The sequence below is a fragment of the Haliotis cracherodii genome, unplaced genomic scaffold (assembly GCF_022045235.1).
Source record: "Haliotis cracherodii isolate W230 unplaced genomic scaffold, xgHalCrac1.p SCAF_1, whole genome shotgun sequence".
In the NCBI taxonomy this organism is placed as follows: domain Eukaryota; kingdom Metazoa; phylum Mollusca; class Gastropoda; order Lepetellida; family Haliotidae; genus Haliotis; species Haliotis cracherodii.
The window spans coordinates 47730785-47742339 of record NW_027266264.1 but is presented as its reverse complement, the minus strand read 5'-3'; the positions used below and the strand labels follow the sequence as shown (position 1 = coordinate 47742339).

General features: G+C 39.7%; 1 protein-coding gene across 1 annotated transcript; it reads left to right on the top strand.

The window, feature by feature from the left end:
* The first annotated feature begins 1812 nt into the window (after positions 1 to 1812).
* LOC139464927 (zinc finger protein 11-like) lies at positions 1813 to 11433 on the top strand. Its single transcript, XM_071246532.1, has 3 exons — positions 1813 to 1884; positions 7691 to 7892; positions 8866 to 11433. Exons 2-3 carry the CDS (start codon positions 7782 to 7784, stop codon positions 11263 to 11265), a joined length of 2511 nt encoding a protein of 836 aa, XP_071102633.1. The 5' UTR covers positions 1813 to 1884; positions 7691 to 7781; the 3' UTR covers positions 11266 to 11433.
* Positions 11434 to 11555: the final 122 nt, after the last annotated feature.

The window sequence follows — 11555 nt, the reverse complement described above, 5'->3', positions numbered from 1 at the left end:
TTCTCGAGACAAGGGCGTTATCTGACTACTAAAGTCCAGTTAGAACCCTCGCCGAATCAGGCTGGAATTTCATGGCTCGATGGTAGCGCCACCAGTGGCTGTCTTACATCCCTTCTGTGTCCCACTTATTGACCAGGCAGATTCCATCTCTCCTATCACTTGCTTTTGCTTATAACAAAATGTCGGCGACTAAGTGAAAACGATCTGATCGATAATCAAGATAGATATTGTAATAAAACAGGTCTTGCCCTGCGAACTGCATCAAATCATGCGAGCTACTTGATTAAAAACATGAAAAAGTTTAGAAAATATCTGTTGACAACGAGTTGGCGGTGCACATGTTTTGCAAATCCTGCAATCGACTGAAATCTGCATGACAGTTTACGGCACTGAAGATGCTTTTCTGTATCTTCTCCTTTTGAACATCACTTAATAAAACGATAAAAATGTTTGTCCCAGCAATTTTACCAATTTTCACAACCATTTATGCCTTCAGATTACATATTTATGATAAGTTGTTTCTGGTAAGGGGTCACATATTTGCCTCTTCACCCCATATCACTGATGCAGACGTCATAACTACTAAATGAGAGTTATTTCCCCTCTGTTAAAAATCAGTAGGTGATATGGCAGAAGACATAAACGACGAGTGGGGGTTGTTTATCGTGCAATAAAACACTGCAGGGAGAATAAACCATTAGGGTGTTTATTTATCCAATATTCAATAGCTTCTATGCAGAGATCATGAGGAATGTTTGAATATAAACTAACTACATCCAAACTGACTAACTTCGTACCAGGCGGGAAGTTGGTTCAGAAAATCAGTGGTATCTTTTATGTAGGTTTTGACATGTTTATTGATTGGTTTTAGCACTTTATCCATAAGGTCGCTGATTCTGTGGGTGGGACATTTGGGTCCAGCAATTACGGACGTAATTCTAAATCATTTACGGGGGATATATCTGTATTAACTTTCATGGCGTATTTATATTAGTCTCGCATAATCCCTGTAAAGAGTGACTGGTTACAAGTTTTAGCTCAATAGTTGTATGTGTATATCATTTCATTTATATTGTAACGAGGTGACACTCAAATAAACAATCTGTCTGTCTTTCAACGGAAACAATACAGTGGTGCGCATGATGTAATATTTGCACTATCGCACGTGCGATTTTTACGCTCCGCCCACTCATGAATATTGTAGACTTAAGACCATTGTAGGTTTAAAGGCACAACATCTGTACGTCTAACTATGGGTAATGAACTAAATTGTTTACATTTCTAATTAAAACATAAAATGTGCCTAGCCGGGTCAAAAGTAATTAAACCGACGCTTAATTTGTGATGCAATTAGTTGACTGCAATAGGAATTAGTATAATTCAATTTCCAAGAATACCATAGCTGTTATCAGAAAAAAACCCATTATCTCAAGCTAGCGAGGTATTATTACCAGGTAAGTGGTAAGTGTTGAACAAGGCTTACACTGAGGAGACAATATACAAAACAAAGTAAATTTCAGGCTTTTTACAGTTAAAACCTACTTACAAAACCAAATAAATGTGCAAAAGGCTATATATTGCTCATAACACAGTTCAGTGTATAAGGCAATAGTCTATAGGCTAACTTAAATCGTGTTTTTTTTTAATTTGATTTGTTTCATTGTTCCCGTTGTTCATGTTAGGAATCATTCAGAAAGTTTATTTCCATTGACTACTGAGCAGAAAGTCTGTCTACATGACACTTTTTATGGATAACAACTTATCTTATTCAGTGTCACGACGTATCAGAGCGACTTCTTGCCCTTTCAACAGGTGAAATCTGTGGAAGACGGTCGGTTGTAATGAATCGGTCATGAGTTACGTCCCTTGTCGAAAAAGCATTTGGTAAGTTGTGATACGAGGTGTGTGAACGTATTCGGGGATAATATTCACACCGCATGTTATCCGTTTGCCTTATAAGGAATGATGGACGTGTTCAACGTATCTCTAGTATATTTTCTCGTTAGCAACGTTTTTCAGACGCAATATACGCGTACTAATCTCACTGTCCTGTTTTCGATAGGCGCTCCCGTATGATTGTAGATAAGTTGTTAATCTTTTAATAGTAAGAATCACTCCCATTTGTTGATTATGTTAGATGAAAGCTAAAGGTTTCCTGAAGTGGCAATTATATTCATACAAATGTCACTGATAATGACTTGACAGGATAAAAACGAGATTTTGATCATGTTAATCATATTTTATATGTAGACTTAGTAAAAAGTTAAAATTGAAAACAACTGCAGGATATCAAGAATAGTATATTAACACTGAAGTATCTAGACTCTGTTTTCTTATCACTATTTGCTACAAAGTATAATTTCCAAAACGTTAATCGGTTGATATAGATTCAATCAAAGATTCCATACTAATCTTTTATTTTAATACAAACTGACACTTTTTTACACAAATCAAAGGTGATGCGGAAGTTCCACCCTAATTCAACCATGTTGCTTATAGTTTAGCATTGTTTAGTGATGCTAGACAGTGACTATATACCGATATAGTCTTTGTTCTACCTTAGTGTGCACACTGTATATGTCCTCTGCAACATTGTTGCAAGGCCAACATGTGATAAGGTACTGTGACTTCCTGGTAATTATAAGAGAATAACCAACTCCCTGCAAGGAATCGCGGGTTATTTAGCCCTTGGTGTGGGACAAAATTCATTTGTGAGTGAGGCATAATCTGCAATCCTGAGTTTTGAGTTGGTTATTCTATGTGTAACGCGGAGTTTGGTAAAGGAATCAGAAATGCAGGTCGAAATTCTCAAGATGACAGTTTCATAGCAGATGGCATTAGCTATAAACATTGATGAAAGGCCCTGTGGATATATATATATATATAAATATATACACCGTTGAGATATGCAACATACCCTGTCGTGGGTTCTAGGGGTGGCCACACCCCTCTTTTTTACATCTTATGACATTGTGGATGTACATTGCCTACCATGTAACATGTTGATTGGGTGTTAAAGCAAAATTGATAGTGGTTTATACACATAACATGCACAAGAAGATGTGTTGTAATGTACATACTGACAAACACAGGTTATCTATAGTGAAGAGGATTACATTTATCCATAGCACACTGCAATGTATATAATAACTCTAAAATACCTATTCTTATCACTCACCTCATCATATATATGCAATCATTCATACATGCTAAGTTAGGTGCAGTCACATAAGCCCCTGTCACTGAATAAAAGGAGCTGGGGCAAGACAATAGAGACCCAGTGAAACAAGCGCAATGCCGACTGCTGTTGTAATACTACAACACGTCACATTGAGTGCTGGAACTCAGGCCGAAGAAATGAAATAGAAGCTGAAATTAACATACCGTATATCTCCATCTATAAAGTGACCCTAGATATGAGGCGACCCCCCTGTACAAGACTTCAAAATCGATGCAAATTTATATACCCCATCTATAAAGCAAATTGGAATGAAGCACGTCACCAGTGCGTACACAATCCCTACATTTGCAATAAAAACGTGTTTGTCTTCCACAGGAAAAAATACATCGTGTCCCTTCAGTGAATTCAGGGAAACGAACACATCATAACAATGAAAGTTGGTTAATACAAATTTGAGATAAAAAACACTAAACATGATGATTTACCTAATAAATTGTATTTCCTTTTCTGATAGGCATTGTTTTATATGCAGAGATTAAGATTACTGTTTGTATTTCCTCGTAAACTAAGCCAGAAGTAGAAGTCATCTGTTCACACGTTTCTCGGAATCTTTTGGTGATTCGGTTAAAAATTAAAAGAAAACTTGAAAGAATTTTGATACAGCTATCTTAAGAATTGTATCTGAAACTATTATGTTTTCAGGAATAATTTATTCCATGTTATTTTAGTTGCAGCCTTTACTATATATATTTGAAATAAATTAATAACCATAACCTGATCGCTATTGCCGTATAAGATGCCGCCCTCTTGAAAGCCCCCTAATTCTAGGTAAGAACAACTTGCCTTATAAACAGCGATAAATGGTACACTTGATAATATATACGTAACAAGTAGTAACAAACTTCCTTGCATAATTAATCTAGAGTAACATTCCTTGTCTTTGTCACACAGACTATGACAAAATTAACTCCCTTTGTCTGTCAAGGATCAAGCTCCTTCCTAGCGTGTGGCACCTTTGTTACACTCTGGGTAACATTACTGCCATCAGTGTGGGCAAGGCCATGACAAGATTCTTGAAATTTGCCCTCTAACCCCAAATATAGACATATTATATTTTTGTTTATGTCTTTGGGAATGCCATCATAGTGTATTTTGTAAAACTGACCAGATTTCCCAGACAAATTTACCATTTTGTTTGTTTGATCAGATTGGTGCTAGATTGCAGACTAACGGAAATTCACCCAACTTGCCCTTTACATTCTTACAATACCATTTACATCATAGTTGAAATGAAACAGAAATTCAGATTGACAAACAAAGAAAATAACTGAGCTGTGGTAAAAGTATTTGGCGTCATGGCAGCCATCACTTGTTTGTGAATATAACGTTCAGTCGGTTGCGAGTTCAACTCCAAGCATGGTTGTGGCCAGCTATCGCAGTGGGGAGCTTTGAGTGGTGGAAGTGATAGTATAGAGAACTACATGAATGGGCTGTTGCTATGAGGGGCTTGGTCAAGGAAAACAACAACACCAGCAGACAAAGGTGCTAAAGATGGCAACCTATACTACTCAAAATTTGATAAGGATCACTAGGTGATATGTGTGTAAGTTACCACAAACATAACAAAAGACATGACTCTGACTCAGAAACGTGTTTAATCATGTTATGAATGAAAATTCATGAACGGCATGAACTTGTATCAATATGGAATGTTTGAAATCTGCAAACACCAAAAGGCATTTCATTAAAAAATGTTAACAGCAAACAAGAGAAAGAATTACACAGTTATGAGGGATAGTCCATCATTACACTTAGTCGATGAAGTGTCAATATCGAGTATGACCTCCCCTTGCATCAATGACGGCCTGACAACGTCGAGATATTCTGTCAATAAGCACCCGGATGTTCCCAATGGGAAGGTTGTTCCACTCTTCCACGAGGGCATGTCCGAGCTCTGCCAAAGTCGTGGGTTGTGCTCTACGGCGTGAAAGGTCAACCTGCAGCATGTTCCAGACATGCTCAATCGGATTCAAGTCCGGCGAGCGCGCTGGCCAATCCATGCGGACAATTGTCTCCTGCTCAAGGTACTGCTCAACCAATCTGGCGCGATGAGGACGGGCGTTATAATCCATCCATGAACTCAGGGCCAACAGCACCAGCGTAGGGTCTGACGTACACATCGAGGATCTCATCCCGGTACCTCACCGCCTTCATTGTTCCTCTCTCCAGGACATGAAGATCTGTCCTTCCATCTGTGTTGATTCCACCCCAGACCATGATGGAACCACCACCATAACGGTCATGTTCACTGATGTTGGCATCATGGAAACGTTCACGTTGTCGTCGCCACACCCGCTGCCTCCTGTCTGTAAAGTCCAAACAATACCTTGACTCATCGGTGAACAGAACTGGAACCCAATCGTTCCGTGTCCAAGTGACATGATCTTCAGCCCATTCCAATCGCTCCCGCCGGTGTCGTACAGTCGGGGATTCGGACACATGCCCTTCTCGAGTAGAGACCTGCATTGTGAAGACGATTCCGTATCATCTGAGTGGACACATTCACCCCCGAGGCGTTCAGGAGGTCGTTACGTAGGCTGGTTGCTGTCCAGAAGGGATGACGTCGTGCCTGAAGAGCCACAAAATGATCTTGGCGTTGGTTTGTCGACCTCTGACGACCACCCCCATGTCGGTGTGCTGCTGTACCAAAATTTGCTGTCGGGACCAGGCCCTGCTTACAACGCTCTGGCTGACGTTTAGTGCATTGGCAACGTCACGTTGTGAATAGCCAGCATCAAGCATTCCAATACATCTGCCCAGTTGTTCTGTCGTCAGGCGACGCCTTACACGTTGAGGGGGCAATGCGTAGATAAACGTAGTGTAAACACTCAATTGAGTTTAAAGTTTCAGAATGAATCAGACACCGTTGCCTGATTGGAAATCGTGCAATGGTAGCAAAAGCATGAACTGTGATGTGAAACGCATTTCCCATGGCATGAATTGCACGTGCAAGTGTGTTGGAGACGTTTTTTATTTCACTTGAACACAATATTGCCAGTAATGCAGTTATTTTGTTTTTTTATTAAGAAAAATATCTACGATCCTTATCAAATTTTGAGTAGTATAATTGTATTTTCTTCTTATTCCCACTCCCCTCCTACAGGTAATGTTTGTGAAGACATTCAGGGATCCATTCCTCCCTCCCAAATCTGTGAGCCAACTAAAAACACCTAATGGCACATTCTAAGTGCTTAACATCCACATATGACAGTAAAACTTCAGCTTCACGACCCCTGCATGATATTTTAAGAAAATCATAACCCCTGGCTAGAAATAGTAAAATATTATTTATGCATTGTTAGGGTTAGGTTGCCGTAACCCAGGCCAATTTTGAAGTAGGGGTCATGGGCAGAGTCCTTTTCCATGTGACATCTAACAGGATTGAGGAAAACAACTATCAGCTTGTCTTTTGCTATCAGTGTACACAATCTTTCTCAAAGGCTGAAAAAGAGGAAATGGTTCTTGGTCACATTTGGCATGTCACGATAAATCCTGGTTTCAAGTCACTTTTATTGCCAATCAAATAAATATTTTTCAAATTTCCTGCAGCATATAAAACAGGCTATGTTGTTTATTCTGTACAACTGATATAGTATTAAACATCCGAGGTCAATGTGTTCTGGCTGTGTTTGTTGGTATTCTTGGGGTTGGGGGGGATGAAAAGTGTTCCTCTCATCTCTTTTGTTTTCAGTAGCAAAGAGTGAAGTTCCCCTACCATTATAATATTTTGGCAAACAAAGATAGTATTTACCTTGATACTACAAAGTACTACAGTATGATTCATATCATGACCTTTTATTGAAATTTTCCTTGTTGGTCAGACAGAAATATCCTTTACTTAAGGGTGTACTAGGATCCAGCATGTTTGATGCAAGTCATTCAATCACTGCCTGATGTCTGTTCACTCCATTGACTAGGACCATTTGACAGTTAATGATTACACTTATTACAAAGTCACAATGTCTCAGTTCACGCAAAGCACTAATTACAACATCTATGTACCATCAAGCACAGTCAATCTTCCAGAACATACTGTTCTCTTTATTATATATATACAGTAAGTTTGTTACTGTATGATTATGAGGGCTGATTTTAAGTCCTAATTGCTTTCCCTCACTGTGTGATGAAGACTTTATACCAAACACTGGAGAAAAAACACGTGTGACAGTTTTTACCTTGACGACTTCGAAAGAAAAACATATTTGGGTACAAAACACCTTGAAAGTGTGAACATCGACCTCTGCTAACTATGGTTTTGAATCCTAGGGTACTAGCACTGAAGGAGTGGTGATAAATTTTGATATTTATGTACATATTAATTTCATATATATAAGAAATTGATTTTCTTTCCCTGTTTACACTACTTGGATACACGATACCAAAGCTACTTCCATAACTTGTAAGCTTCAATCAGACTTCAGTTGACTTCTAATGCTTTTGTTTACACAGACCTCAAGTCCAGTGACAGATTCTACCACCAGACTTGACACAGTGTACCTGGAAGTGGAGATTCCCATGATATGTGGCCCACCTTGCTGTCATGGAGAGTCTGGCTGAGGAGATATGGCTGAAGGTTACTGTTGTCCGCAAAGTAGCATCGTCGCAGATTGTCCGAGCTGATGGAGAATCATCTTGTGGTCCAGATACAGAAGTATGTACCTAACCTAATTAAATACCGCAGTAAGTGAATGTTAGTTTATGTGCAAACAAAATAACTCCTACAAAGATTCCTCTACTTGGCATTTTGAGCGGTATTAGTCTGCATTACCATGATTTCCACATGCTTGGGAAGGTCTTCAGCAACCCATGCTTGTCGTAAGAGGCGACTGTGCTTGTTGTAAGAGGCGAATCACAGGATCCTGTGGTCAGGCTCGCTGACTTGGTTGATACAAATCATAGTATCCAAGTTGCTTAGATTGATGCTCTTGATGTCAATCACTGGATCATCTGGTACAGATCTCCATCATAAAGCTGGAATATTGCTGAGTGCGGCGTTAAACAACAAACGAGCATGCTTGTGAGAAGGGCTGTGTACAACCTTGTAGATTGCTTTTCCTGGACGTTTGGAATACCTGGTTCAGACTAGATTATTCACAGTTATTTGTACAACTATTTAGCTGGAATACTGTGGCATAAAGCAACATTCACTCTCTGACATTCTCAGTAATGTTGCCCTCAGCAGGCCTGACTTAGGGAGGATGGTCATCTCAGTACATAAACCAGTGTCAGGGATCATTGTTCAGTACAATGAAGGTGTTTATTAGCTGAGGGTAAAATGGAAGCATGGTATCTACTGCAGATATACAAGATTTATGCATCCATTTGCATCTATGTACCAGTTCATAACAACTTTTATAAACCTCCTCTATGTTTTGTTATTTAAAGTTAGATATCCCTATAACATGTTTTGATGGCATCGTAAGACACATAAGTGTAGGCATGAAATGAAACACTTGTGGTATACCTTACAAACAAAGATCAGAATGAGTTTTGTCTTTGATGCAGATATGAGTAGTTTTCAGAAGCAACGTTTTGTCAAGCATACCAGGTGTTATTGTGATATATTTCTTTTACTTCTGTTTCCACATACCTTGAGATTTCTCTATTACTTCCATGTCTTACAGACTGAGGACAAACCAGTGTTAATGAAAGTTGGAGAGAAGAAAAATGTGTATGGTGCCAGGCCACAAGGGGGAGATAATTCACACTCATCTCATCAGTGTTCAAAATTCATTCCAAATGAATCATTGTCCATGGTGCTGATTCTTTCTGATGATGTGGAGATCCACTTTTCAAAGTCAGTGGTTAATTGGAGTGATGCTTTAATTTCACCAGACAAGATATGTGTTGCAGCTAATGTTGTTTCTATGAGGAATAAACTCACAGCAAGAAGGAACACCTCTGACTTATATACTAACATCACTCCCAAACTAGAAAGTCATCACCCTGAAGCCATGCCCCAGAATGTGAGTTCATCATGCCCTGGCCCCAGTGGTCAGGTTCCACAGGTTGGGTCCTCAGTTAAGCAGGATGAAGTGAACAAAATAGCTGATGCCTCGAGGATGGCTGGTATTGAATTTTGTGAATCAGTTTCATCAGCATTTTCCAATACTGCGGCTTATTTGTCAACACCTTCAAATACAAGTGTGGTGAAGCCAGCTGAGGTAGAACGTAGTTGTCAACTATATGTTGGTGAAAACACCTTGATGTCAGCACCCTGGGAATACACACCATGGCCAAGTGGGGATGCAGAACGTCAAGAACACTCTGAAACTGATGACTGTGAAGATTTTAAAGATACCAGCTTGAAACCTGTAAGAATTAATGGGGTATCACAAGCACACAAATGGTTTAAGAGAATTAAGAGAAGTATCATCTTAAAAAAGAAAGGGTTACACAGAAGACACAGTTGTTCAGACTGCAAAATTGTCTTCCCTTTGCAGAGACTGTATTTGAGGCACAAAGAGGAAAACATGATGAAGAAGCTTGAATGTGACTTGTGTGAGAAGTTGTTTGTGTCTCCGTGTCGGCTGAAACAACATTATCATGGACATTATAAGGAACAGGGCAACAATGTGATGTGTCTTCTTTGTAAATTATGTTTTTCATCCAGGATGACATTCCTGAAACACAGATGTCAAAGAAGACATATATGTAGAATCTGTCATGAAAGTTTTGCCAATCAAACCCTTATGAACGGACACATAGAAGCATCTCATGATGGAGGGTACAGATGTTATACATGTGCCAAGATATTTTCTTGTGAGGTGAATCTACACAGACATCAAAAGAGTTGTGCAAGGTCGGTACAGGCTCAGAAGCTAGCAGATGGTGTTTACCAGTGTCTTATTTGTGGAATGACATATCAGAGCATATCATTGTTTGTGAAACACAGAAAAAACATCACTACAGACAACTTAGTCAAGTGTAGCATATGTGCACAGACATTCACTAGTGATTGTCAGCTATCGCAGCATACCAGTGAACATGGGGTAAACATCAGGGCCAAGACTTGCCGAGACCAGACACAGCTAGTGAGACTCCAGCATGAGATCAGTAAGGGTGGGTTACCTGACACAGCATTCAAATGTGAGTCATGCCATCTGCAGTTTCACAGCAAATGTGGCCTGAGAAGACACACCACACTGAGAAATTGTTCCAAAGAGGGTGGGAAGGATATAGGGGAAAAAATAGAACCTTATTTTTGTGAAAATTGTAACAAAGTATATTCAACAAAAACAAGCATATTCCGTCATAAAGTTTCCAAGAAGTGGTGTAGATATTATAGCTGCAACACTTGTTCCAAACATTTTTCAAGCCAAAAGCTGCTTGAGAGACACACCATGACCCACTTGGAACAGACCGAGGATGGAGGGTACCACTGCTCCGTCTGTGACAAGACTTACAGCAGGAGAACCAGCTACCTGAAGCATAAGAGACGTGCCCAGTGTGATCTGACACATTTCCTCAAGTGCAAGCTTTGTTTCAAAGTGTATGCTAGTGGTAAGGCACTTAATACACATCACAAAGTATCTCACCCTGATGGGGCAATTTTCTGTTGTAACATTTGTGATAGGTATTTTTCTTCTTCAAAAGCTCTTGTCAAACATGAAGCTTTGAGGAGATGTACGAAGCCGAGAGTTTCGGGGGCAAGTGGTGAGGGGACCCAGTCCATGCAGTGTGAGACTTGCGGGAAGATCTACTCCAACCAGTCCAACCTCAACCGACACAGGTTGAAACACACTGGAGAACGGCCATATTCCTGCTTGGAGTGTGGACTGAAGTTTGCTGATAAGTTTATTCTGAAGAATCATGTGCATAACATTCATGTAGGCACTCGACCATTCTTGTGCCAAGTGTGTGGGAAGAGGTTCAAGACTCGTACCCACGTTGAGCGTCACTCCCGGGGGCACACCGACTTCAGACTGCCCTGCTCGATGTGTAACAAACGGTACAAACATGCTCAGGACTTGAACAAACATCAGAAGAAGGCACATGATTCTTCCTTGCAAAGTCTTGCATGATGTGGATGATGAAGTATTTTATGCATCAGCTAAAAACTGATGGACATTATACTTTACTTTATACTGCATGCAATTCAGTTTGCAGTGTAATAAACCTTGGAAGATCTGCTTACTACATCTTTTTCACTCATTCAGATGCTATTGCACATCAAAAATTATTATTATGTAAAAAAACAAACAACATATTTTGTCACACACTGCCAGTATTAATTAATAGCACTCCAAAGTATGACTTCATCATATTTTCGCTCTATTCATATGCCATTGTGGTCAAAGCGGTAGTGAGCTGA

What these genes read in the sequence shown, in the direction of transcription:
- LOC139464927 (XM_071246532.1), top strand. Translation starts at nt 7,782, where the DNA reads ATGGAGAGTCTGGCTGAGGAGATATGGCTGAAGGTTACTGTTGTCCGC. An exon ending in CTTGTGGTCCAGATACAGAA is followed by an intron (nt 7,893 to 8,865) that starts GTATGTACCTAA and finishes CATGTCTTACAG; the next exon opens with ACTGAGGACAAACCAGTGTT.